Source organism: Phyllostomus discolor, chromosome 6 (assembly GCF_004126475.2).
Source record: "Phyllostomus discolor isolate MPI-MPIP mPhyDis1 chromosome 6, mPhyDis1.pri.v3, whole genome shotgun sequence".
Classification (NCBI taxonomy): Eukaryota; Metazoa; Chordata; class Mammalia; order Chiroptera; family Phyllostomidae; genus Phyllostomus; species Phyllostomus discolor.
In genome coordinates this window covers 144,649,983-144,675,561 of record NC_040908.2, presented here as the reverse complement: position 1 = coordinate 144,675,561, position 25,579 = coordinate 144,649,983, and the positions used below count along the sequence as shown (strand labels likewise).

At 37.5% G+C, this 25,579-nt stretch overlaps 1 protein-coding gene across 7 annotated transcripts in view; it reads left to right on the top strand.

Moving 5' to 3' along the window:
* DCDC1 (doublecortin domain containing 1) overlaps positions 1–25,579 on the top strand; it is a 360,320-nt gene that overhangs the window by 26,418 nt on the left and 308,323 nt on the right. For all 7 annotated transcript variants that reach the window (XM_036029173.1, XM_036029175.1, XM_036029174.1 and 4 more), the window contains exon 5: positions 5,946–6,039. In XM_036029173.1, the coding sequence (XP_035885066.1) occupies positions 5,946–6,039 (94 nt within the window). The remainder of the gene's footprint in view (positions 1–5,945; positions 6,040–25,579) is intronic.

Below are 25,579 nucleotides of genomic sequence, written 5' to 3'. Positions count from 1 at the left end.
AATTATCCATTTTCAAAGTTTTTAGCTTGCTAAATTTCTTCAAAAATTCTTCTGGAGGTTGTTAATTAAATGGCTTGCTTCTTGGGTCTATATAGTGAATAGTTACATTTTCTGTACAAATACTTATTAAGTAAAGCAATTTTTCTCATTTGAGGAACCTGGGCCAATTTTTTTTTTGTCTATAGGTTAAGATGACACCATCTGCAAAAAACAGAAAAATCCTCATTTAAAAAGACTTCGGTAAAAAGAAAAAGAAATCCAACAATAGGGCAGTTCCACACACAGTCTGACAGGACTCTAGTGACATTCTCTGTAATGTTTTATATTCTGTGCTCTTTTGTGCACTGACTACAGGATGGCTGCTACCTTGCCAAGTACAACTCTGTCCAGAAGCAGAACGGGGTCATTCCTTCCATATGACTGAAGAAGCCTGTTTTAGAAGCCCCTTCTCATGTCTCATTGGCTGCAACTAGATTATGTATCCACCTCCAAACTGATGAGGGACACAGGACCACCATAGTTAACTTAGATCAGTCAAGAAAGCTGTAGCCTTCTTTTGTTAAAAGGGGCAAGGGCGAACCACTGAACAGAATCAGGAGAGCAAGGATGAGGTAGAGGGTGGGTATTGGGAAGGCAACCAAGAACATTGGTATACATGTGAAGAGGTTTGTAAATTTTATTTCCTAAGGACAGGATAGGGTCAGTGGTCTGGTACTAAAAAGAATTAGTTTTATTTGAATTTTTTTTTTCTAGAATTACAAATCCTTTAGTTATAGCACAATTTTATAAAATCAGTCTGAGATTCTATTCGCTAGATTGATCAGACTCTTAACAATATAAAATTTATGATGGAATCAATATAAATTAGACATAATTTGTATTAACTTTTACTCATTGATTAATTCATAATATTTTTATGACTACTGATGTCTGCCAAGGACCTGGAGAGAGTGGAAGGTGAAATGAGCCACGATCCTCCCATCTTCGCAGGGAATCTTTAGCCTTGTGGTGGAGAAAGGCCGTTGTAAAATAACCACATTATTAACTGTGGAGCGGGTAGCACAAGAATGTCTTTCTGAGAAGTGATAAGCAGGGTTTATCTGGGTACATATAAAAGATATTGAGGATGGTAACCTTTCCAAGCAGAGAGCTCAGCATGTGAAAATACTCCATAACCAGAGTGAGCCGGATAAATTCCATGAAACGAAAGGTGAGTATATGAGGGAGTAAGTGGCTTTGTAGGACAGATTAGTGATTGTAGTGATTTTTGCCTTTTCCCTTATAAAGAGCAGTGAGGAGTGTAAAGGTTTTAGTTGGGAGCAGAAGGGGGGAGTAAACCAGACTTATGTTTTGAGCACTTTGGTGCACAGTGAAGGACACGTTGGTTGGGCCAGGTAGATGCAGGGACACTGTTAGTTACCTGCTGTCGGAGTCCTGGTGACAGATGACGAGAGCCTGGACCCGGGTGTGGTAGTAGAAATAAGTGGAGACAGTGGGTGTCTTTCTAAGATCTTTTTAGAAGATAAAGTCAACAGGCCCTGATAATCACTTGGATACAAGGGGTGAGGACAGTGAGGTGTTAAGAATATTAAGGATGCCCTTTGAGTTTCTGGCTTGCACCCCTGGATGGATGGAGGCCCTTTTCCCTATGATACAAAAGAAGACTGAACTTGAAGGGGAAGAGCTGGGACTCAGGGATTTAGTCTTGGACATGTTGACTTTGAGGGATCTTTGGTCTGTTTATATGTGGAGATACTGAACAGGTATTATATAATCGGAGCTCAGATGAGAGCTGAGGGGTAGACATATCATTTTGAAAGTCGTGAGTATGTAGAGGAAGACGAAACACTGGGGCCCTGACTAGACTGCCTTACGAAAGAAATTAGAGTGAGGCGGGAAGGAAGAGGGCCAGGACTGATTTTACAGAACTCAAGTAAACGGGTGTCTGAGGAAGGCAGAAAACCAGGAGAGAAATTTAGTGGATCATCCTATTTCAGAATTTAAGGGGAAAGAAGGTTAAAAGAAAGAGGAAGTGGTCAAATGTTATTCAAAGATGAAAGTAAATGACAATTACGAAAATGTCCTTTGGATTTGTCAACATGGTAGTCTTTATGTGAATGATGATGCAGTAGACCGGGAGTAGGCAAACTTTCTGTAAAGGGCCATGGACAGTAAATATTTTTGGTTTTATGGACCCTGGGGTCTCTAGTAGCTACTCAGCTCCGTTGCTGTAGCGTGAAAACAGCCATAGAAAGTACCAAAATGAACAGTGTGGCTGTTTTCCAACAAGACTTTATTTATGGGCTCCAAAATTTGAATTTCACATACGGTGACAATGTGACAAAATATTATTTTTCTTTTTATTAGTTCTTAACAGTAAAATAATATATAAACAATTCTTAGCTCATAGGCCATACAGAAAAAGGCTGTGGCCAGAATTAGCCTACAGCGTGTGGTTTCCTGACCCCCTGCGGAAGAGAGCATGTAGGGAGGTGCAAATCAGGGCTTACACTTCCGGGCATTGATTCATAAAAACCTGTTAAAAGATCACTAGGTTCTCTGTCTTTGAGGAGGACAGCATTGTTGAATCTGAGGGCTTGTTGGTGTGGCTCACTTGGCCTCCAGGGGTGTCGAGCTAAGCATACTGTCTCCCTTGGATGGGGAGTGATGAACCAAACCCAGACCACCTCCACCGTGGTCACTCCAGCAACTGCAGACCGCACCAGATCTGCCCAGGGCTAGAGGTGACCCCTAGAACTGTAATCAAATAGATTAAACTAAAAAGAGTTTGTGGAAGATCTCTTCCCGGGTGCTTGTCAAGAAGAGCCTGGCTTTACAGCATGATGATTTGAAATTTCAGTATCAGAAGGGTTCTCCACAACCTAAACTATAAGAAATTAATGTAATGTGAATTTGTAAAAGTAATATTTTAACAAGTTTGACAGTTACAGATTAGTGGAAATGGCTTTTAATTAACCTATTACAAGAAGATGGCTCCATTATTTTTCGATTGTGAAATATCAGAACAACCTTGTTAGTATAGGCTCCTTTCAGGTCTTTTGATAGAAACATATTAATACTAATTCACACCGCTGATAATTTACTCTGAGACCACGACTGGTGAAGGCTGGCATTGCTTAAACACTGCAAGGGTCTTATGTTCTGAAAGTAGGAGAGAGTGACAGTGTTGCTGATGCATTATTAATTTTTACTATCTGATTTTCTAATGACCATTTTTAAACTCATTTAACTCTTTAAACCTGGCTCACACAAACATTTTTATTGGTGAAAAAGAAGTCTTTGAGTTAGAAAACCATGTGATTTTTACTTGAATGATTTAAGACTCAAACGTAGCAATATTTGAAATAAAATTTTAAATCATTGAGATTTTAACTGAAGTAAATGGGACAATCTTTAAGTAGCTCGTATTTCAGTTAGTTTAATTAGTAAATTATAACTTTGGAGAATATTTAGATATTTGAACCTTTACCAGTAACTAGGGACTATGAATTGTACAAAGGGGCTTCGCTTCACTTTTAAATAATAGATTTGTAAAATTAAGAGATTGAAAACTAAACACAAAGAATGGGAAGATCGAGAATGTGGGGAGCCTAAGGAGGGGGCTGCATCTGGTAAGGGCCTGTGGGAGTGACTGTAGATCCTTAATAGTTTGCACAGATGATTGGCGAAGGGAGAATGCATACTGAGTTTTCTCCCTTAAGGGTTTCTGTCAATGAGCATGGCGGTGGTGGTGGTGAAGGGATACTCTCTGGGCACAAAGTCACATGGGAGAAAGCGACCAATGGGAGAATTTTGCTAGTTAGAGACCAACTGTGTTACAGTATTAGAAGAAAACAGTAAGGGTGGATCCTATGCCACTCTCAGTTAATATGTTCCACTCTTTCTACCTGAAGTTGCAAACAAAACTCCAGTTTATCCTCCTGATACCTTCTCTTGTATATTTTGCATATTGTGTTTCAAGCACGTTTAGTAAATGCTTCAATTCATGGGCTGGTTTATCTAGGGTTGAATTAGGATTCATGGGAAAAGAGTCCTATGTAAACTTGCGTGTAGCAGCCACTAAAGACATTGACCCAGGAGAGTGGGAGGGAAGGCAGGAAGACTGATATTCAACCTTTAGAGAGTCTCAGGGTTGGGACTTGGAAGGTCTTTGATTGGGTGGCAAAGACCAATCCGAGCCAAGGGGGCTAGAGAGTGGTAGGGACAGCGACAACACAGGAGCTGTTCCAAGTTAGGGAGCATCGTGCCTGACTTGTGAGGACACATGGCGCTGGTCAGGAAGTGAACTCCTGCATTGACACACTCCAGGTAGGCGGATCGGAGGTCAGTGGATGTGCTCCCCAAGACAGCGTGCAGAGTCGCATGTGAAGGACATTGCAAGTATGTTGTTATTTGACTAGGTAGAGCACTGAGAGTAGGAACATTTCCCTCATAAATTAAAGGGTGCGAGATCATTCCTACAACTTCATCCTTAATCACATATAGATACACCTTCTTGATTTGGAGAAAAACAGCAGTAGTACATAGTTTCAGAAGAATTGCCCGAAGCTCTGGATTGCAGCTAGTGTGCGAGAAACACACAATCTGGTGAATGCCCGTGGGAGTATGTGGCACATGGGAACACGATTGGTCATGTGTAGGCTTAGAATAAAGGCTGAGAATATCTCGTATAGTCCAGTAAAGGCTACTTGGTTAAATCAAATCCCTCAGTTAAATATTTGCCTTTTAAATGCAACAAAGCACTTGATGCAGGAACTAGATAAACCAGATCAGTCACGATGTTTGAAAGTAGTTCTCCACACTGAAAGGAAAGTACAACTTTAACTCAACATACACGTTAAATTGTTTAAATATGTCCATTGTCACTAAGAAAATGAGTTGCTTTGACTGGGACTAGGATTATGGGCTTCATTTTTATAGTAGGGATGGAAGCGGGCAGGAATGGAGCCAGTGATATCCGCAGTGGGAAGGTGTCCTTTTCGCCAGATGATCCTATAACAAACATCGTCCTTCAGCAGTTCTTGTAATAGCATATTACAGCAATGAATAATGAAAATGGAAAACAAAGTACTTTCAGTTTGGATTTGGAATATATCATGTACTTTTAAATGAATAGGACAAGCTCATGATTTGGGAGTCACTTCAAAAATCTTAATAAAACCTGCCCTAGATTACCTAATACTTTCCACCCTCCTTGTTACTTTAATTTTTCTCACAGTGCAAATAAAACTGCCTCTCCAGCTGATGCTTAAGTCTTCCCTGATGTTGGAAAGGTGACTGTTACACCTTTACAAAGTCTACATCAAGAACAAGTGAAGACATTAAAATATTAAGAAAAGAGGTTTAGCATATTAGAAACTACTAAAAGTAAAGTTCTTGAGACTCAGGTTCATGGAAAACCTTGAAATATGGTTTATTCCATTTTTTAAAACCTGGACAACATAAATATCAAGGTGAACTGTGATCAGACTACATTTATAATTTATTAGGAATATAGTTATTCCTAATAACTATAATAATAATAACTATAAAAATTTAAGCTAAAGAGAGTACCTTAAAACCTAATTTAAAAAGTAATATTCTCTTATTGTAAAATTAATGGAAAATGTAGAACATAGCAAGAATAATATAAAAATCCTCAAGATTTCTACCATTTATTAAATAGTGTGTAAACCACTTTTTGATACTTGTATCTTCTTCCTCTTTTTTATTAACATTTGTGTGTCTTAAAAATATAATTGGCATCTAACAATTTTAACTGCCCTTTTATTTCACATATTAGAAATATTTTATAAATCATTAAATTTCATTTTATAACACAACTCTTAATAGCCATGTAGTGTAGAAAGAACTCTAAGTGTATATTTAATTTAGCCAGAGCTTACTGTGATAAATTATTTATAGGGCTTTTTTTTCCTGCATAGGTTTTAGATGCTTGCACAACGAGAATGAACCTAAATTCACCAGCCAAATATCTCTTTGATTTGTATGGCCGAAAAATTAAAGATATTTCAAAAGGTAAGTGGCAAAGATTTTGTAAACTATATGATAATATTATGAAAGGTATTTATATACTTTTGTTTTTACTTTATACACTTAAAAGGAAAACAGATATAATAAAAGAGCTTAACTTAACATGAATAATATATCTTCCTTACACAAAGGGAAATCATGAAAGGGCATAAAAATGTTGGGAATCTTTTATTTCATCATGTTTTAGTCCATTTGGGCTACTATTTATCTATTTACTTATTTTTTAATTGTTGTTCAAGTACAGTTGTCTCCATTTTCACCCCACCACACCCCCTCACCCCACCCATCCCTGCCTCCCACCCTAAACACCCCACAGACTGAGTGGGTTCAACAGCAAGCATTTATTTCTCCCAGTTGTGGAGGCTGGTACTCAGACCAAGGTACCAGTAGGTTCTGTTTCTGTTGAGGCCCTGCTTCCTGATTCTCCTCAGTGTGTCTTTATGTGACGAAAGAGGCAAGGGTGATTTCTGGGGTTTCTGGTAGGAGGACATTAATTCCATTCGGAAGGGCTCCACCCTCATAACCTAATCACCTCCAAATACCATCTCATTGGAGATGAGGTTTTAACATACGAATTGGGGGGGCAGGGGAACACACACATTCACTCCATAGCACAAAGCAAGCTTAGATTTTTCAAGAAATCAATGGGTATTTTAACCTTCATAAACCATAACTTAATAAACAAAAGTAAGTGATACATTTTCATAATTTATTAATTTCTTTGGTATAAGCTTTCAAAAGAAAAATGAAATATTGTATTACTGTATGCTCAGAGATTTTAAAAAATATTTGGGCTAATTTCTAGAAGTTTTTTCAGAAGTTTTGATATGTGCTTTAACACAATTTTATTGTATATTTTTGTAAAAATAGGAGACCTCCATTTTTATTTCTTAAAGGCACTGATTTTCTAGTCTCTGAAAGCAAAAATATCATGAATTCCACGTGTGTGCTACTATTAAATTACTATTAATAATAATTACTACTATTGCTTTACTTTTTTAAAATCTATTTTTTATTACTTTATTAGTAGTCACTATTATTTGAATAGTGCTACTAATAACACTGTGAAATGTGCCACTGTTAAGAGCCTCTCACATCACTGAAACCTTAATTCCACCTGCCAGAACAAAATATAAAGTGGCAGACTCTAACTGCAAGACAACTGAAAGTCATTTTAGGGTGTGGCTGTCCCGGATACTCCCCTTTCTGTCTAACATCCTTTCTTGTACTCTGTAAAAGCAAACTTTCCTGGCTTTGACACTCTTGATTAATACTCTTGAGTGATCACTGTGATATTTTGATACTTTTTGTTCCGAACTTAAATTTATTTTCTAAGGAGTACATATATGTGTGCATTTAGAAAATAAATCTATTTTTCTTAGTCATTTTCAATATTTGTGTTAGATATGATAATTACTTTTAATTAGGGGTTTTCATCTGAAGTTTGTAAAGCACTTATAGATGCCCATTATCTAGGAGCATTAGATAGTTATTTGCTTGTAAGACACATTAACTCAGGGAATCCTTCCTTATTTTTTATTTTTTTGAGGGGTGGGGAGAGTATCATTATTAAAGATTTTTTGGGTTTTTTGCCATTTTATCCCCCTTCCCCATCATGCTGGCTAAACTTTTCTTTATGATCAACAATATTTTATAATCCTTAAACATGCATTAATAAAATAAATAAATAACTTATTTTGTAAAGATTGTATCTAGCTTTGAATTATTTCCAGCTCACCTAAAATTTTAGATTTGAGTTAATTGCTAGAATTGAAATCTATAAGGTACTCTGGTTAAGATTAAAGATTTCTTTTTGGAGGTTTGATTTCCCCCCTCCCAAATGTGGTAATAACAAAATTGCTTAACAAAACAGAATGTCTCTGACTCTGAGGTGTGATACTTCATGGATGCCAGAGTCATTCAAGGTTCATGCCTCATGCTTCATGTGTCCAAGACGTGTGCTATTATCACATTTTAATGTGTGCCTCACCCTGTGTTTTTGCATACTTATAAAAGCTCATGCCAGCTGAAATTAGCCTATGCAACTACTAACATGTGGGAGCATAACAAATTCACTGGACTTAAAACACAGAGAAGTTAATCCTGTTGGAGGAACTTCCAGTCTGTAGCATACCACTCACTTAACATTAGGTTTTTGCATTTCTTTTTTCTTTGTTAGTGTGATTTTGCATATCGCATGATTGAGATCCCTGAACTTTTATGTTTGATGGTTTTCTGAACTTCAACTTAGGAAAGATCAAGTGCTATGCAAAAGTTATCTCTTAATTTAAATAGATAAATGCTAATACTCTGATTTGATATATAAGGGTTTTTTTTGTATGTTTTTGTATTTTGTTTCTGTTTTTTGCTTGCCTGCTTGCTCTGTTTTGGATCTGAAAAAGTCACTTAATAATGTTGAATGTTAAGATCACAGCAATTATTTTTATTTTTAAGCATACATTAGAAGCATAATCACACCAAGGACTAAAAGTAATGGATACACACAGAAAATGTATCTTCTATCTGTTGCTTCTTTTTTGGAATTAGATATACTTTCTTTTTTTGTTGTTTTCTTTCTTTTTTATTTTTTAAATATATAATCTTTATTGTATTTTTTCATTACCATTTAGTCCCTTTATATCCTCCTACCCGCAGCAGCCACCACACTGTTGTCCATGTCCATGAATCCTTTTTCCTTTTTGCTCAGTCCCTCCACCCCTAACCATTCCCCACCCCCACTAGCTGTCATCCGTTCTCCATCTATGAGTCTGTCTCTGGAATTAGGTATACTTTCAAGTTTTCCTCATATGCTTTGAGAAATAAACATATTTGATATGACATGAAATTCCCTTTACTTTATTGAGTCTAGTAAAACCTTTACAAACCCATAGGATTTGAAAATTGCTTATAGTTTTAGATTTCTAAATAGAAGACTTGAATAAAGCAATGTATTTTGTTACATGTGGAAAGGTTCTTTGGTTGTGGCTCCTATGTAGATCTATTCTTTCTATAGAAGAAGACAACTACCCATTGTGTAAAGATGCTGTATTCCTATATATGGTCAACATGCCAGTACAACATTTCTGCTGGGGCATAATATATGCATTAAATGTGCATTCTGCAAAATCACTCCCACCAAAATAAAAGGGTTATGGATAAAATGGAGTTGAGGAAGATCATTCAAAATCTATGCGTCTTTAAAACCAGAATGCTAACTAAAAATAGTAATTATTAATTTAGGACATAATATAATCAGCCTGAGTAGGCATCTGAGTGCTGCTTCAGAGGGTGTTAAAACTGTACCAAACCAATACTTAAGTGTGAGACAGGCAGATGGAAATCCACTTGGAGGATTGATCCAGTGGGGCATTCTTTTCTTTTCTTTTTTTTTAATCTTTAAAAAACCTTTATTTAATTTTTAGAGAAAGGGGAAGGGAGGGAGAAAGGGAGAGAGAGAGAAACATGGATCTATTGTTTCTAACCCAGGGCTGTGGCTGGCAACCCAGACATGTGCCCTGACTGGGAACCAGGCCGGCGACCTTTTGGTGTGTAGACTGTGCTCAACCCACTGAGCCACACCAGCCAGGGCCAGTGACACTGTCTTTAAGGAGGCCACAGAGAAGTGAAACTCCCACAGAGACATGTAAGGCCGAGAGTGTACCTTTCTGGGAAGGGAACCCCAGAACAGCAGCTGTACTAAGGTCTTTTTGTCTTTCTTGATAAAGGATAGAATTCTACTCCTACTGTCTTGGCCTCGTTTGCTGAGAAAAAGGCACAAATTCACCAACCAAACTTCCATACCGTACTGATGTCATTCCCCTACTTACCAATCACATGTGAGCTAGTTGGTGCTATTGAAGCACATTAACGCAGCAGAACACATATGGTCAGGGCCAGATTTTGATGTTGTTACATAGTAACACTCTATCACCCCTGACAAGGCCCAGCTCTTTGTTCTCATAACTCCTTTGGCTTAATTATTGCATATGGTGAACCAGAGGAGTCACTCTCCCACTCGGGGAGGAAGAGCTTAAGTCTCTCGGGAACTTTATGAGTCTGCTCTTCCAATAACCACACCCTGCTCCTGGGTGGATCCATCCAGATCGTGGTGGGTAATGTGAAATTTACCCTAGAAGATACGAAGTTAGAATAGCACATTAATTAAATTGGTTCCAAGGCCATGCTATTAAACACTGAATGTTAATTTCCTGTTCCATTTGCCACCCCAAATTATGCCCAGCCACAGTGCCCCGAGTAGCTGTATATTCATTCTTTGACAAGTTCTTCAGAAATTCTGCAATGAGATCAAATGACAGGATTAACACGTTTCAATCCCAAAATTTAAATAATGTAGAGATACTCTGAATTTGAATGGTAACTCTTGCCCATTATTGATTTTTGTCATGAAGAAATTAAATTCAAAGTGTAAAAATTCCCCAATAATTAAAAATAAAAATTTAAAGTCTACACAGAAGTAAATTCCAAAATTAAATAATCTCACCTTTGTACGTTGAAACCCAGTAAAAGTTTTTAACTCCTTAAGTTAAAATTCAGTGAAATGAAGGTCCTGTCTAATTTTTATTCGTCCCGGTGTCAGCCAGATGGCTTCTGGATGCCTGGTTTGAGCTGGAATTTCTCCAGGAGCTACCGTCTGGGTCCCCGAGGTGGGTGCCCTCCCTCAGGACCTCAGAATCTGAGCTGGGTCTACACCAACTTTGTCATGTGCCCTGTTTCCAGCTGACCCAAAAGATGATCACAACATCAGCCCCCACACCAGCACCTTCAGAACAGGAGCCGGTCCTCAGTTTCTAATGTGGCCATTCCTAGCAAAATGATGCTGGGACCCGATGTTTGGCACGATCCAGACCCGCGGGACTGCCGACAGAGACCATAGCAGAGACTAAGGGAAGGGAGACGCAGAAGAGAAAGCATTATGTCAGTCTTTATTCAAGATGCTAGTTGATTTATGCTGTTGAGCAGGGCCTATGACCTGTGACATCACTCACTGGGAAGCAATCTCTCATCAAAGCATTAACTACAGTACTGTGTACTTTCGTACTATCTTGAGGGAAACATTGACCAGTGTCTACTGTCTCCTCTCTAAGAGGCTGAATGAAATGTTGGTTAAGTGCTCTGAGTTTGGAGCCAGAGTTCAAATTCCCGTTGTGCCACTTATTGTCTGACCTTGGACAGATTATTTTATTTCTCTGAGAGTCAGTTTTCTGCTCTGTAAATTAGAGATTAGAGTACTTATCTTAATAGGCCGTTGTAAGGATTAAGCAAATTATATGTGAAACCCTTCAAACAAGTGCCTGACACTTGGTAAGCATTATATAACATTGTGATTATTGCTGCTAATATTACCTTTATTATTCTCAAAGAGGTCCCTTCGAGGCTACATTCTTGCAACTTTGGAAATTTGCATTGGTGGCAAAGTCATAAAGACTTATTCGATGTACTGGTGTTTCCCCTTTGTGAAATATTCTCAACAACTTTATGTCCTTTTCCCTCTGAGTTCCATGGTGTTGCCCCCCCTGTGCTGACTGAGGATAGGTCCTTTCTTGGGGCACAGCGTCCACCTTGTCTTGGGAGCACTGCTTTCAATCCTGGGGCACAGTGGCTGCTGGAACAATCACCTGTGGTTACAGAATTATTTAAGCTTAAGAAACATACTTCACCGCTCAGCTTTCGCCGCTCCATCTCCATATTGGCTTCCATTGGAGAATAGCTTTTGGTGAATTTCTGATTTTCATGAGCTGTTCATGTTGCTGAGGCTCATTTTCTTAGGTGCCCAGTGAGGACCAATACTACTGCCCTTTCCTCCTGAAGACACACTCGAGTTCATGTTTCTGTCCTTGTTTCCTGCAGTGTTCAGGATTTGGCTCTGCTGTGCTCTCTTCCTTTCAGAAAAGTTTCCTTCATGCACCGGCTTTTGCTGCACTGTTTGCTGCAGCAGAGTTCTTTCTCTTTTTTTCTCTTAGTGTCCCTTAGCTTTCTGCTCCACACTTGTGTTTTTCTAACATATTCCTGCAGATATTCTTCTCGCAGTGTCTCTCATAGTGAGAGAGATAAAGTCAATAAGTTCCAACTTTGTCAATAGCATCCTTTGTTCAAACCAGTCTTATCCATTTTCACCTCCCTGAGTTAAATAATCGGACCCAGGATGTATTTTCCCACCATCCAACATCTAATTTAGATCTGGGCTCTTTGATCTGTTGTTGTTCTGCTTGGATCCCTGTAATATCATTCGTCTTGCCATTGCCTTTTTTAAAATCGTAGGCCCATACATTTTTGGAGTTCACCAAAGACTTTTTATTTAGTATTTTATGCTAATCTTCCTAGCAGCCCTTCTCCAATTTGTTCAGATTTTATGTGTACTCTGTACAATGGTCTCATCCTCCGAAGAGATTTTTCCATTTCTCTTACTTAATTTATCTGTAACATAACCATCTCTTTAGTGTTTGGGATTCTGGCTTCTCTGGGGGTTTGTTCTGAATTTGTTCCCTAAGATCTTATTTTTATTCCTGTGAGTTTTCACTGGGCCTCGGTTACTGTTTTCTGATTTTGTAAGAATTAAAATATTTTCTCTTTTTGTATTAACCTTTTTCAGAGTAGGTAGATTTGGGTGTATCCCTTGCACGCTCAACCCTGGTCTTCAGGATGTCAGTTTATATTTCTCATATCTGAAAGTGTGTATGCTAAGATCAGATGCTGTCTTTGTTCTAAGGCAGTCTCCAGCCATACAAGCCTTCCTTTTCCTTGTTTCCCTGCATACATTGCTGTGTTCTCATCATAGGATTGAAGCATATTTTATTTCATTTTAAATGGTTTTAAAATTATAGTCAACATACAATGTTATGTGAGTGTTAGGTGTACAATGGTTATTCAATGTTTATGTACCTAACAAAGTGGTCACTGCAATAGCTCTGGTAGTCACCGTCACCGTACCACGTTCTCACAATACTGTCGAGTGTCTTCCCTATGCTGTGCATGATCCCCGTGGCTCATGAATTGTGACTGGAACTTTGTACCTCCCATTCCCCTTCACCATTTTCACACACATCTCCTCCGACAACCATCAGTTTGTTCTCCACATCTGTGTGTCTGTAAAATTGAAGTTATTTTAAAAACACTTTCCTTTCTTCTTGACTCTTTTAGCAAATCTTATTCCTAGATTTGTAATACTTTCATCAGGTTGTTTCTCTACCTTAACTGGAGAAAGTAGAGTGTTCCTATAATAAATCTACCACCTTTTTGTGCGTGAAGCTGAAGTTTGGGTTTCTGAAATTTAGAACTATGAGCAACATTTACGTGACAAATAAATTCAGAGCCAACTTAGGTTGGTTGGTTGAGGTTACTTTAAAAGCTTATGGACAGGCTATGTGACTTCAAGATTAGCTCATCCACAAGTTTTTTCTGGCCTAGAATGCAGGGTTTTTTGTGTTTTTTTTTAAGGTTTTATTTATTTATTTTTAGAGAGGGAAGGGAGGGAGAGAGAGAGATATCAAATGTGGTTGCTGGGGGCTGGGGCCTCAACCCAGGCATGTGCCCTGACTGGGAATCAAACCTGCGACACTTTGGTTTGCAGCCCACGTTCAATCCACTGAGCTATACCAGCCAGGGGCTAGAATGCAGTTTTAAATAACATAATGAAGATTAGAATTTGAGGCAGGGGATTCAATGCTGCCTATCTGGCCTGGTATTGACAATTTAAAGATAGAACCACACTGCAGTACATGCAGAACTCAGCTGCCCTTTACAAGATCTATCCAGAAGAAGTCCAACCACTTTAATATAATGAGAACAGTTTGCATGACATCAGTGTAACCTGGCAGTCAAGGAGATCAGACTAGAATGTGCATGTGCAAACAGTGACAACTTCACTGTACTAGTCAGTGGGGGGCTGTAGACACCACTGAGTGAGCATGTGTGCTGTGTGGCCATTGCATTCAAAATGACTGACCTAGTAGACTGATGACAAATCTGCATCAAATTCTGCATTAAGGTTGAACATTTCTTCACAGAAACTATTTGGATGATTTAGAAGGCTTTCAGGGATGATGCAGTGAGTGCAGCACAAATAAAAGTGTGGCACAAATGCTTCAAAGATGGTTGAAAATCTGTTGAAAGTGATCCACATTCTGGGTGGCCTGCAACAAGCAGAACACCTGAGAATGTTGAATGTGTACGGGCTGCAATCAACAAAGATTGGCAACTGACAGTGCGAGAACTAGAAGCTGAGCTGGGGATTCCCAAAACTGCTGTGTCTGAGATTTTGACACAGGATCTTGGCATGAAATGTGTCGTGGCAAAATTTGTTCCACAGTTCCTGCTACCAGATCAGAAGGAACATTGTGCTGCAGTTGCTAATGACTTGATTCAAACCACTACCAATGAACCAGATTTCCTTATGGTCATAACTTTGAAGGATACTGAGGCATCATTGTCCTATGTACAGTGTTTTTATATCTTCTTCAATAAATGCCTCCATTTTTCACATTACACGTCTGGATACTTCCTGGACAGACCTTGTACTTTCAAGTCTTGACCTGCAGATTTGGCTATACAACACAAAAAAGCAGCAAACATTGTTCAACCTTCCAAAATAATCTAATCTTTATCTCATACTTACCTTCAGTCACAGGCAAAGTTCACTGAAGGGTTTAGGAGTAAGCTGTAGCCGCCTTCACAGAAAGGCAAGCATGACCAGCTATGGGAGCTAGGGCTTTTACAGTCCTCCTCAGGATACTAAAACCATCATCCACTCCTCCCTGGCCAGCACTTTCCAAAGGCCAAGGCTATTGGAAAACAGTCCCACCTGCATTTAGTTGCCATGACCCATCACACTTAAAATTTTATATAGCCCTTGCCTATTATAAAATTTCTGGCTGACCTCCCTATGTTCCATATACAAGCTCTTAAGTAAAAATACAACTAGAAAACTGGAAGTTTATCTACTTGGTCCAATATAAGCTGCTCGACATCGCCAAGGTTAAAAAGCAAACAAAACTCACAAAGTCCTTGTATATTAAAGCACCATCAAGGCGTGAAGCCACCTAGTCAAGGCCCCTCCACAATTCTTAGTCTTCTTGTATTATTTGCTCTCCAGAATTGCTTGTATATTGCTTGTGGAAATGTAAAATGGTTCAGCCTCTTTGGAAAACAATTTGGCAGTTCTTCCAAAAGATAAACACAGATAAACATAGACAAATGCATGGCCCTATAATTCCACTCCTAGGTATATACCCCAAAAGAATTGAAAACATAATCAAGCAAGTCCATGTGCATACATATTTATAGCAGCATTATAGATAATAGCAACAGCCAGAAACCAAAGGTCTGTGCAAGGATGACTGTAGAACACATGTGGTACATACATGCAATGGCATATTATTCAGCCATGAAAAGGAATGAAGTGCTGATAATGCTTTAATGAACCTTGAAAATGAACCTTGAAAACATGCTAAGTGGAGGAAGCCAGAAATAAAGGGTGATGTATGATTTTATTTCTGCGAAATACCTAAAATAGATTCATACAGACACAATGTAGATTGGTGCTTGCCAGGACCTGGGGGGGGAGGGGAATGGGGAGAAATTGCTTAATGTATAAGGGATTTTACTCTGGAATGATGGTATTCTTTTCGGAACCGGATAGAGGTGGTGGTGGTTCATTTTGAATGCCATTGGATTGTTCACTTTAAAATGGTTGGTTTTGTGTTACATGAATTTCACCTCAATAATATATTTTTAAAAAAGGAAGCAGAGTAGAACCAATTTACCCCAGTTATTCCAGCTAAGGTAATTCTCTAGATCAGCCGTTAGCCAGCTGATTCAGAAACATGTGTGCAAACTCTGCCGAGTCCACCCAGCTGATTTACAGACTCATGAACTAAGTAAATGTTTATTGTTTCATGCCACTGAGTTTTGACGTTGTTTGCTATGCAGCATTATTGTGGCAACAGATATCAAATACATTTAGCTGTTCATAGTAATGAATATTATTATATTATATCTATTCACTAGCAGACAGCCAAATTCTATTCCTATGTCTTAATCCTTTATGTTGCTAAAGAGTAATCTTCCTGATATATGCTATATTGTTATTGTTGTTGTTGTTATTATTATTATTATTATTATTATTATTGCTTAAGAGTTTACACGTCTAGACAATCCTACACACTGTGTATCCTGACATTCGGGCACCTTCGTGATGTGGCCTCGCCCCACCCCTTTAGTTGAACCACCCACATCTCGCAGCTCCCTGCCGTGCACCTTCTGTGTTAGCCAGATCAGCCCCTTCAGTGTCTCAGACAGTGCGTGACTTGTGCCGTGTCCAGCTGCCTTACCTTTGCACATGCTATTTCATACCCACGCCATAATTATTCTTCTCTAGTCAAGTTCAGCAACCTGCATCAGTTAGGACATACATTATTTTATGGTAACAAATGACACTAAAACTTCAGTAGCTCATACAGAGGCCTCTTTTCACTCATTTTACGTGTCACTGTGGGTTGACGGTACCTGCTATGGTTTAGGTAAAAGTGAGTCACATATCATCTCCTTATTATAAGGGATGAATAATCCTACCACAGGGACGGCCATTGCAAGTTACATACATGGCTAAGCCTGACATGGATAGAGGGGAAGTATTGTATAATTTTCCTTCAGGGAAAGGCAGCAAATATTTTGAATAACAATGGAATATACTACACTACCTGCTATCCAGAATCTGTGTTTGTTATCCATTGCTATGCAACAAGTTACCTCCAAACTCAGTAACTTAAGGCAACAAATGTATATTTCACAATAATGAACAAGTGTTCCTCTAGTCATTGCTCATTTCATTTCTGACAGCTCTAATTTCTTTTTATTTTAAAGTATCTTATAGCTATCTGAAATCTGTTCTTTTAAACATTTACCATTTGTCTCCACTTTGCCCTCAGGAATTACAGACTACAAATTAATTCCAAGTCTATGGCTGTCTTTCAACTATTTGAACATGTATGATTTAAGTCTTTTTTTAGGTTAAATATGTGTAATCTCTATACCTACTTCCCTGGACCCTCATCAAGCTGTTCCCTCTTTTCTGTTCCCTCTTTTCAATTTTTTTGGTCTTCCTCTTTGTGGGGCCTCACATTGTCCATGATTTCCCAAGTCAATCAATGACCAGTAAAGCAATCCAACCCCTTCTTTCTTTTTTCAGCTCATCCTATACTCTACAATTGCATTATTATTTCTATTACATACTTGATATCATTGACCTATATTGATCTTAAAGTCAACCAGAGTTTCCCAGTTTTTGCTCAGAATTTGCTTTTAAGCTACTATGTCTTCCTTATCCTGTACTTATACTACAGCTGATTTTTAGATATGATGATAGAACTCTATATATTCGTTCCTGCTAAATTTTTAATTCTAAGGTTTTTATGTAGTGATTTAGCCTGCCAAGGTCTTTCAGATACTAGTCTGTCATCCAGAGATTAACAGCATCTAAATAAATACAGTAGATATTATAAAATGGCATAATAGTTAGGCATGCTGTCCTTCTCTGAGAAACATTGTACTTAGATTCCTTTTGATGTTCAAATTCAGAACACTGAGAAGGAGCTTAATCAAAATGCTTCCCTCTCCTTTTATGCCCTAAAAATGCCTAGTACCATTCCTGTACTTCTAGCACTGCTCCTGCTCTGCTACAAGTGGGATTCTGTGATGGTCCAGATAGGTTGGGCCCTGGAAATGGCATTACTTTCTTAGCTAAGGGTGGGCAGCTCAGAAGTGTGTATAGCCTAGGACCCGCAGTTCAGCCCCATCAGGGACAACTGTGTGTGTGTGTGTATTTGTTCAGATTCCTTTTCTTGCTTTCTTCAGGGCAGCACCCAGTCATAACTTTCTTTTGCCTTGTTTTGGTTATTAAGCAACATGTTTCTTTGTCATTTCTAAATTGAAATATTTAATAGCAAACAGTCATAGATTATATGGGACTTAACCAGGAGGTGTGCAGACGCTCGATGTTCTCCTGCCTTGCTGCAGAACACCCATTTATCTGGGAAGAGGCGTACAGATTTAGTCGTACCTTGCTTGAGGACAATAGATGTTAGCCACATTCTGTTGGGACCTGCTTCCCACTGCAAGAAATAATAGTTATATGCTGGTATTGGCGATCTCAAGACCCACGTAGGGAATTTTCCCAAGAGTCTCCCTCCATGCTCATTAAATATTCCTTTAATATGTAAATTACCCCATGTTGGGTCCCAGTGATTACTATTTATTTTTCTAAGACTTCACAAACCATTCATTTTATAATCTGTCCCAGAACTTTTCAGGGAATAATATCAAATTTATGGATAAATATCTTCTTTATCTGCCTCCCTTCAATTCTTGGATCCCTTTCCCATCTACCTTTATTCCTCAGATTTTATGAGATATAACGACTTGTGTGTCTTGCTGCAGGATGCTCGTGTTTGTGGTTATTAATCAGCCCTTAAGTCTCTCCAGGAAGAACTGGGATGTACAAAGGCAGCCAGTTATGAGCACTTTTGTGTAGGAAAGATGCTGTTCAGAAGTCTTCAGACCCTCCCTGGGAGTGAGCTGCCTGTGCCCTTGCCTTGGTGTCAGGCTTCCTGGGACATGGACCTCAACGTCCCTCAGTGCTGTCCAGGCGTCAGGGTTGAGGTGCCCTGGTTGCTTGGGCAGAAACAGACAATGCTAAGTAGTCAGTGATTTATATTTCTTCTCTTTGGTTTATAGAGAATATTAAGATTTTTGTTAAAGCTTGATTTTAAAAAGTTTTTTTTCTTTTTAGTGGCAGTTAGAGACTCCATTATAATTGGATAACTGTCATCTTTTATTAAATATGTGAACGCGAATTTGTGTGATACGAACATTCACAAAACAATCTAATCTGCTCATAGACTTTTTAATGCGTTACAAAGTCCCTTTTGAAGTCTTTAAAACATATACTTTCTTTTATGTTCATGAAGATATGATCATCTCTTCTAGGTTTTGTTGAGCTGAACTTTCTTCAGGATTTCTGTTTGTTTGTTTGTTTTTTTAAGCAAAGTCCCTGCTCTTTTCCTCTTCTCCTTGAGTTTGTCTTTCTAGCTCCCAGTTTCTGTACCTCTTGTTCCCCAGTCTTTGGACTCCGATACCAAACATTTCACTCCGATTTCAATGACTTCTCTGTGGTCTTAGAAGTTCATTACAAAAAAACATTAAGCATAATTGCCAATGAAAACAACCTAATTGTTACTACCTGTTAAAAAACAATTTTTTATAAAGCTCTCCTTGTAAAATAATATGATTTAGCAGAGATTAGTTTTCTTCCTCCTACGAGTTGTTAGAAGAAAGATGAAATCATAGACAAACATGTATTATACCAAAATGTAAGAAATGCTAATTCAAGAAGATTCTACTTTTGTGAAACAAACATGGAGAAATAAATCTCAAGGAGGAAGGAACCCTCTATTGGAATTGCTGAAATTATTAAGACTTTTTAATTTATTACATTGAATATATAAATTTTTATGACATATGTATTTTATATCCTAAATAAAATGTTTAAATATAAGTAATCCATTTACTTAATATTTGCATCCAAGGAGGCCAAAACAGCTTTTCCCACATTATCTGACTCCTAGGTCTCTCTGAATTAGGTGTGTGTATGTCAGGTGTTATCATGATTCCTGCTCTTGAGACGAAAGAAAGAAAGAAAGAAAGGAAGAAAGGAAGAAAGGAAGAAAGAAAGAAAGAAAGAAAGAAAGAAAGAAAGAAAGAAAGGGATCTAGACATACTTTTTAGATTTGTGTTAATTGTGACTTTATAATATAACAGTAGAATTTTGAGACATTTTACAACTAGCTTGCTTTTGACTGTAAGTTATATATGTAAGTGTAATATATAGTATTACATATGTAGTATGTAGTATATTTGCTTTTGTTTTTGTTTTACAAAGTTTTTAATTACAACATTTCCTACTGGGTCAAAAGTTAATTTGTTCCTCAGTTAATACAGTTTGTGTTAAGATTTTCTGAATAGTAACAAAAATAAAAAATAATAATGTAAAAATGTGTCATTTATTATACCAAGCAATTATACAGTGACATTTCTAAAGGCCTTCTAATTTTTGTTAGTTATATTTGTTATGGTTCATACATTATACTTTCCAAAACTAACTTTAAGATAGTACTCTAAATTTTAAAGAGCTTTAAAGCCCAAAATCAAATCATATATATTCAATTGTTATGTATTGGTATAGACCATAGATACAAAAATAGATTAGGTATGGCTAATTCTCAACATTCCTTTAAGCAACCTTAAGTATATACATATACCAATTGAATTAAGTTATTTTACATTACAACTACATATCAAATGTTTTAAATGCCCCCAAAATTGAGTCCACAGAATACTTGTATTTTCAAGACACACACACTATTATTTTTGTTGAAGGAAAAGGCAAGACTCAGACAATAGAATCCTAGCTCATTTCTATTTGTATAAATCAAATTATTTAAATCAATGAATTGTGTATGCTGACCCGTTCCACCAGTGCGCTACTGGGGGGGTGGAAAAAGATGTGCATGGTGGTGGAAGTAGAAAGAGGCATAAAGCGTATTGGAAAACTACCAAATGTCCCCTGCAAATGGGCCCTATTCAGAATCAGTAAGCGTATGATGAGTGAAGTGGTTTTGAATATCGCCTTTAGATTCCATGCTGTTACAAGGCCAGCCCTGAACATGGCAACTCTTATTTCCACACACAGTACCTCTTCACTCTCAATTTAACCCCAAAATCTGATGAACCCATTACTCCATACTTGATTTCATGGAACAAGGAGTAGATATAGTTACAAATGATCAATCACAAGCCGTGAACCAAAGCAGCAAGGCATTAACAATTCACACCATTTCGGTCCACTTGCTCAAGCAGAAGATGTGCCAGCATATTTAATGCACAGCTACTTCGTTCAGTTTAAGAAAAGACATGACTCAGACTGCATTTTCAAAACAGAGCATTCCTAAGATTTCATACTTCCTAAGCCCTAGTGTCAACGTTCACCCACTTGTCGGCAATTAAAATAACCAGGTGTCCTGTAAAGGTCGCACTGTATAAATTATATTTTACTCAGGTAAAAACAATGTGACCTACGAAGTTCTTCTCCCCGATGCATCCCCGTTCTGTTTGATCCTATGATACAAATCAATGTCTCTCACAGAAGTATTATAGTGCTGTAGACCCCGCAGGCAATATCCCGTCAGTTTAATAGGATCACTGCAAAACTAAAGCAGCTGTGAAAGATCGCTCTAAGTACAGCCGTCTTGTGCTTGTCATTTTGTTCAGTGGAGGAAAAATCCAAATTTGGGTAGGCACTGGTATTTAAGAGAGCGACTGCTAAATCTTTTCTCGTAAGTACCTTAGAGACAATAAGATTTGACATATAGCATGTAAACAAAAGTACACAGCAGCTGTTAGTTTAGTTTTGTTTGAATGAAAATATACTGATCTAAATCAAACAACATACGAGACGGTATGCTCTCCGTCTTTCAATCTTCCCAGCAGACCATGTGGTTGAGTGGTGCCTGTTGGCTGCTCTGGGACCTGGAGTTTTCCAACTATTACCCAAAGCGGGGCAAGGAGCATTAATATGTGCACACACCTTGACACTAGGTCAAGGTCCCTCCAGGCACACTTTCTGGATGGGAAGCCCTCAAATCTGAGCATCTTTGAAAAACTCACTGTGTTTTATTTTTAAAAAAAGACTTTTTGGATAAACTTCATTTAAAAAATAAATTCCAGCCCAGTTGGTGGGAAATTTCCCAATGACGTGCTGCTGCTAACTAACAGTAGCGGTGTGTTTTTGAGACTGAGACCAAAAACTTCCTGTGGCAGGGCGTATGGAGGTTGCTTTATAGGTGACTGTGCTCTGGGCAGTGCTGTTTCGTTTTCCCCACAGTCTCACGTATCTGCCTGAAAAGTGAAAACGACAGTATTGCATAAATTGTGATCTGGGTATTTAATTGACAAATTTTAATTTAATTTATAATTGGAAGCAGGTTACTAAAGCCTTTAATGATATCCAGTGCTTTTTGAAACTATAATAAAAACTCATCTTTTCAGCTTTCTGTGATAGGTTCAAAAGTAGTATATGAAGTGTCCCTGTTACAGTAGGATGCTGGTGGGAGGGGTATATTCCCGAGGCGTACACCTTGACGGGTCATTTCAGTCTGCATCTGTTTGGTCGGTTCCACTAGCATTGTGATGTCCCTTTAGAGGAAGTTTCGGTTCCTTGTCAACAATCTTTGCTCCAATCCATATAAATTCAAGCTTCTTATCAACGATAAAATGGTTTTAATATAAGGTCTGCCTGGAGGCTGAAGAGTTTATTTTCTTATGAATAGCATTTGAACTCATTGTGTTTGGAGTTCTTAGAGGGAATTACCGTTATCATTTAAAATAGCTATTTCGACCTTACTCTAACAGTAAGTCTATGTTATTGAAGTTTCATCGTATGTCTTCTCCCATAGTAGCATGGTTTATGACGGGGTAGAATAAAGCACATGAGGATTTCCCAGGAACTTTTTAAATACCTGCTGTTGGCCTTCTCCTGTGTAGTTAGTTAATGCTTCATTACCAAATCATTCTGTTTTCCTCTGATGTCTTCCCTCCTACTCTTCAAAATAATTTATATGGACAATTAAAATAAAACAATCATACATACCATAAATGTGCTTCAAAATTCTGGTATATTTACATTTACTTGTCAAATTTTGGTCAGATTTTCATTAGGTCAAACGAAGTGAAGTTACAAATATGAAGTGATTGTGCATTGCTGGGTTCGTGGTCCTAAAACTTACCTAAAAGACTATCCACAGTATATCTAGGCTATATTTATTCATCCAATAGTCATTCGCTGGGCATTGCTTTTACCAAACTGAAAAATGTCATCATCTCTCTAGTGAAGTTACTTTTTTTTGGTCGTATGATTTATTTACCCAGCATCCTCAGTCTTAACTCCAAATCCATTAGAACTATTGGGTTAACTTCAGATTTCCCCATGGTCATAATGAGCATGAACAAAATGGATAAAAAGTGATCATCCCAGTAACTTCAAGCCTTTCCAGTGGTGGAAATGATCTTAATGGAATGATTCCATTTGATCTACGCATGTTGATACATTTAAGGAATGACTAATTTCTAAACCATTTATCTGATAAAAAATGTTTTGGACTTGCTTAAAGAAAATATTGAAATTAGAGAAAAGCGAAGTTTATGTAAATAGGAAGAAATAGGTAGGACACCTCTAAGAAAGGCCTCAAACATAAGGGGAAATGCTCCTCGTAGCCAGGCACACAGGTATGAAAGGGACACAGGGTAACAGGGGCCAGCTCACCTTCCTGAGTGAAGCGTTAGTTGGAAGGAGATGCTCGTGGTTTGGAAAACAACGCCCTGAAGTTCCTTCTCTGGGAAAGACATGTAGACAGATGACAGAGAGATAGATCTATGTACATGTAGTCTTATATCTATATGTGGATAAGGATATAAAGTGGGTTTTGCTAGTTCATAGAAACATCTTGGTTTACACTTTTTCCAAGGTTGAAAAGTATCTATGATCCTTTCTAAATCATTGTCCTTTTTTCTTGTAAATCTTTATGTGATGCTTTTCTTTAACAGAATGAAATTTTGCTTTAGAAACAGGGAAAAGAACTGTACAGGAAAGAGAGAAAACCATTGGTTAAGAACACTAAGCGTCTTCTTTGGCATAGAATATTATAAATAGCCACTAAAATGCTTAAAAAATAATTTATACCTTAAAATCTGTAGTTGGGATTGAAAAGTCAAGTGGATTTTTCAAATCAATTTTTCTGTTATACTTTATAACTATCATGTTAGGCCAATGCTTCTCTTTTTTTTTATGGAAAGCTCTTTAATTGTTAATAAATTTTATTTTTGCAATTTTTTCAGTATATTAAGATAATTTATACTTCCTTTCTAAGTACTTAGGCGTATCATTTTCTTATGTTTTCTATACCTTCCTAGTTAGTGGAAACATTGTTCTTGGAGTGTGCTTTGTCTTTCTTTTCAAGAAGATCATCAAAGTTACTAGTTTGCAGCTTCCAAAAAGAAAGAGCCTTCTAATCCCTAGTTCAGAGGCTAACCTTTATTAGCACTCTTGTGGTTATAATGAGGACCCTGCTTCCAGCAGGGAGATTCTGGAATACTGAACAGATTATTCAAGAAGTTCAGAGCAGATTCTGAAGTCCCTTATAAAACCTGCTTGTGAATACTGCTTTCTTCGCTTTGCTGTTTCTGGTTTCCATAGTATTCCTAATTACATAAATCATGTGGAGCATGGGAGCTGTTCTCCACCAGTATCAATTCTGACACAGTTTGCATTTTGATATAAATTGTGGGGCTTTTTTCCCCTAACGCTGCATTTTTTTGCTCAAATCTTATGGAAGGCACAAACTCTGAAAAAAGTAGTTTTGTGTTAGAAGATCTATGAAATTTTTCTTTGGAATCCCTTGAACTGACAAAGAATTTGCAAGTTATTTTGTGACAAGCATAGATGGATAAGGTTGTAAATCTAGAGAATCTGATAAAATTTTCTCAGGTTTAAATTTAAGATTAAATCTAGGATGTAAATTATCCAAGCTAATTATCTGTTTCTTAATTTTTAAATTTAATTTCAATTTAACAACTATTTATGTGTGCCTTTCCATGTTCCAAACTTCGCTAGATTCAATGAGTGTGCCAATTACAAGTGTACAAATTAAAAGCTAATAATATATGAATGTCGTAGCAGTTAACTAAAAGCACTGATAATTCTGCAGCTAGGTTTCCTTAGAAAAATTATAATCAAGATTGATTTATATTATATATTTTTGAAAGATTAAAATTATTCTGAAAATAAGTTTCTTTTTTGCTTCTTTATCTCTTTTATAATATATGTGATCTTATATTTTAAAAAATGTGAGGCATTTGTTATAAAACTTATAGGGAAAAGCAGTTACTCTAAGAGTGTAAGAGTGCTTTTAATATATCAATTTTAGGAATTTAGTTTTAGACTGGGTGAGTGGATTTCATGCTCATATCTGAAGATGTCTAAATAGTTACTGGGCCATAATTTCCTTTCACCTTTATTTATAGTAGTTTTTGAAAATCTTAAACTGTTTCCAGTATTCTCCTTAGTGTTGAATATATTAGAAAGAATTTAAATTGTGCTTTGGTAGAGAGTTGCAGAACTTGGTGCCATAAAATGCAGAACTTTTTTTTACTAAGAACAAAAATCAGCAGAATACCAGTAGCAAAGGCCATTTGCATAACTCAGTGGCTCAGCAGCTCTGCTGAACCTAATTGTAATTCAATTTCCAGATTGCTACGCTAGGCCTCTCTGCATAAAATATGCAACATATAACATAACCAATGGCATGGACCTGTCTTCTTTGCTGATGATCTCCTTAATTTCTTTTTTAGTAAAAACATGGATCTGAATAATGTAGTCAGGCCATGTAGTTAGTTGTGTTAT